This window comes from Eimeria mitis, genomic scaffold (genome assembly GCF_000499745.2).
Source record: "Eimeria mitis Houghton genomic scaffold, Emh_scaff932, whole genome shotgun sequence".
Classification (NCBI taxonomy): domain Eukaryota; phylum Apicomplexa; class Conoidasida; order Eucoccidiorida; family Eimeriidae; genus Eimeria; species Eimeria mitis.
This window is the reverse complement of record NW_013576870.1, coordinates 9839-10307: the sequence shown is the minus strand read 5'-3', so window position 1 is coordinate 10307 and position 469 is coordinate 9839. Positions and strand designations below refer to the sequence as shown.

At 55.2% G+C, this 469-nt stretch overlaps 1 protein-coding gene across 1 annotated transcript in view; it reads right to left on the bottom strand.

Moving 5' to 3' along the window:
• Positions 1 to 185: 185 nt before the first annotated feature.
• EMH_0025640 (uncharacterized protein) overlaps positions 186 to 469 on the bottom strand; it is a gene marked incomplete at both ends in the record, with an annotated part of 914 nt that continues 630 nt past the window's right edge. Inside the window, one exon of the mRNA XM_013502470.1 lies at positions 186 to 469. Within this exon, the coding sequence (XP_013357924.1) occupies positions 186 to 469 (284 nt within the window).

Sequence of the window (469 nt, the reverse complement as noted above, 5' to 3'; positions counted from 1 at the left end):
GGCAGCCACAGCAGCAGCAGCAGCAGCAGCAGCAGCAGCAGCAGCAGCAGCAGATTAAAAGTAACAACAGATAGAGCAGCAGAATACAGACACTCCATCTGCTGCTATCTCGATGAGGGAGAGAGAGTGCTGCCGAGGCCAGAGAGCGTTCTCATCTATGTCTTAGGCTGCGTACAAATGCAGGTTCATATACTTTGCTGCTGCTGCTGCTGCTGCTGCTGCTGCTGCTGCTGCTGGTGCTGCTGCTGCTGCTGCTGCTGCTGATGCTGCAGCAGATGCTGCTGCAGTTGCTGCTGCGGATGATGATGCGACAGCGGGGAGAAACCGTTTCTTCTCGTACCTTCTATTTCTGCTGCTGCTTCTGCTGCTGCTGCTGCTTCTGCTGCTGCTTCTGCTGCTGCTTCTCTTGCTGCTGCTGCTGCTGCTGCTGCTGCTGCTATTGCTGCTGCATTTGCTGCGCTTGTAATTG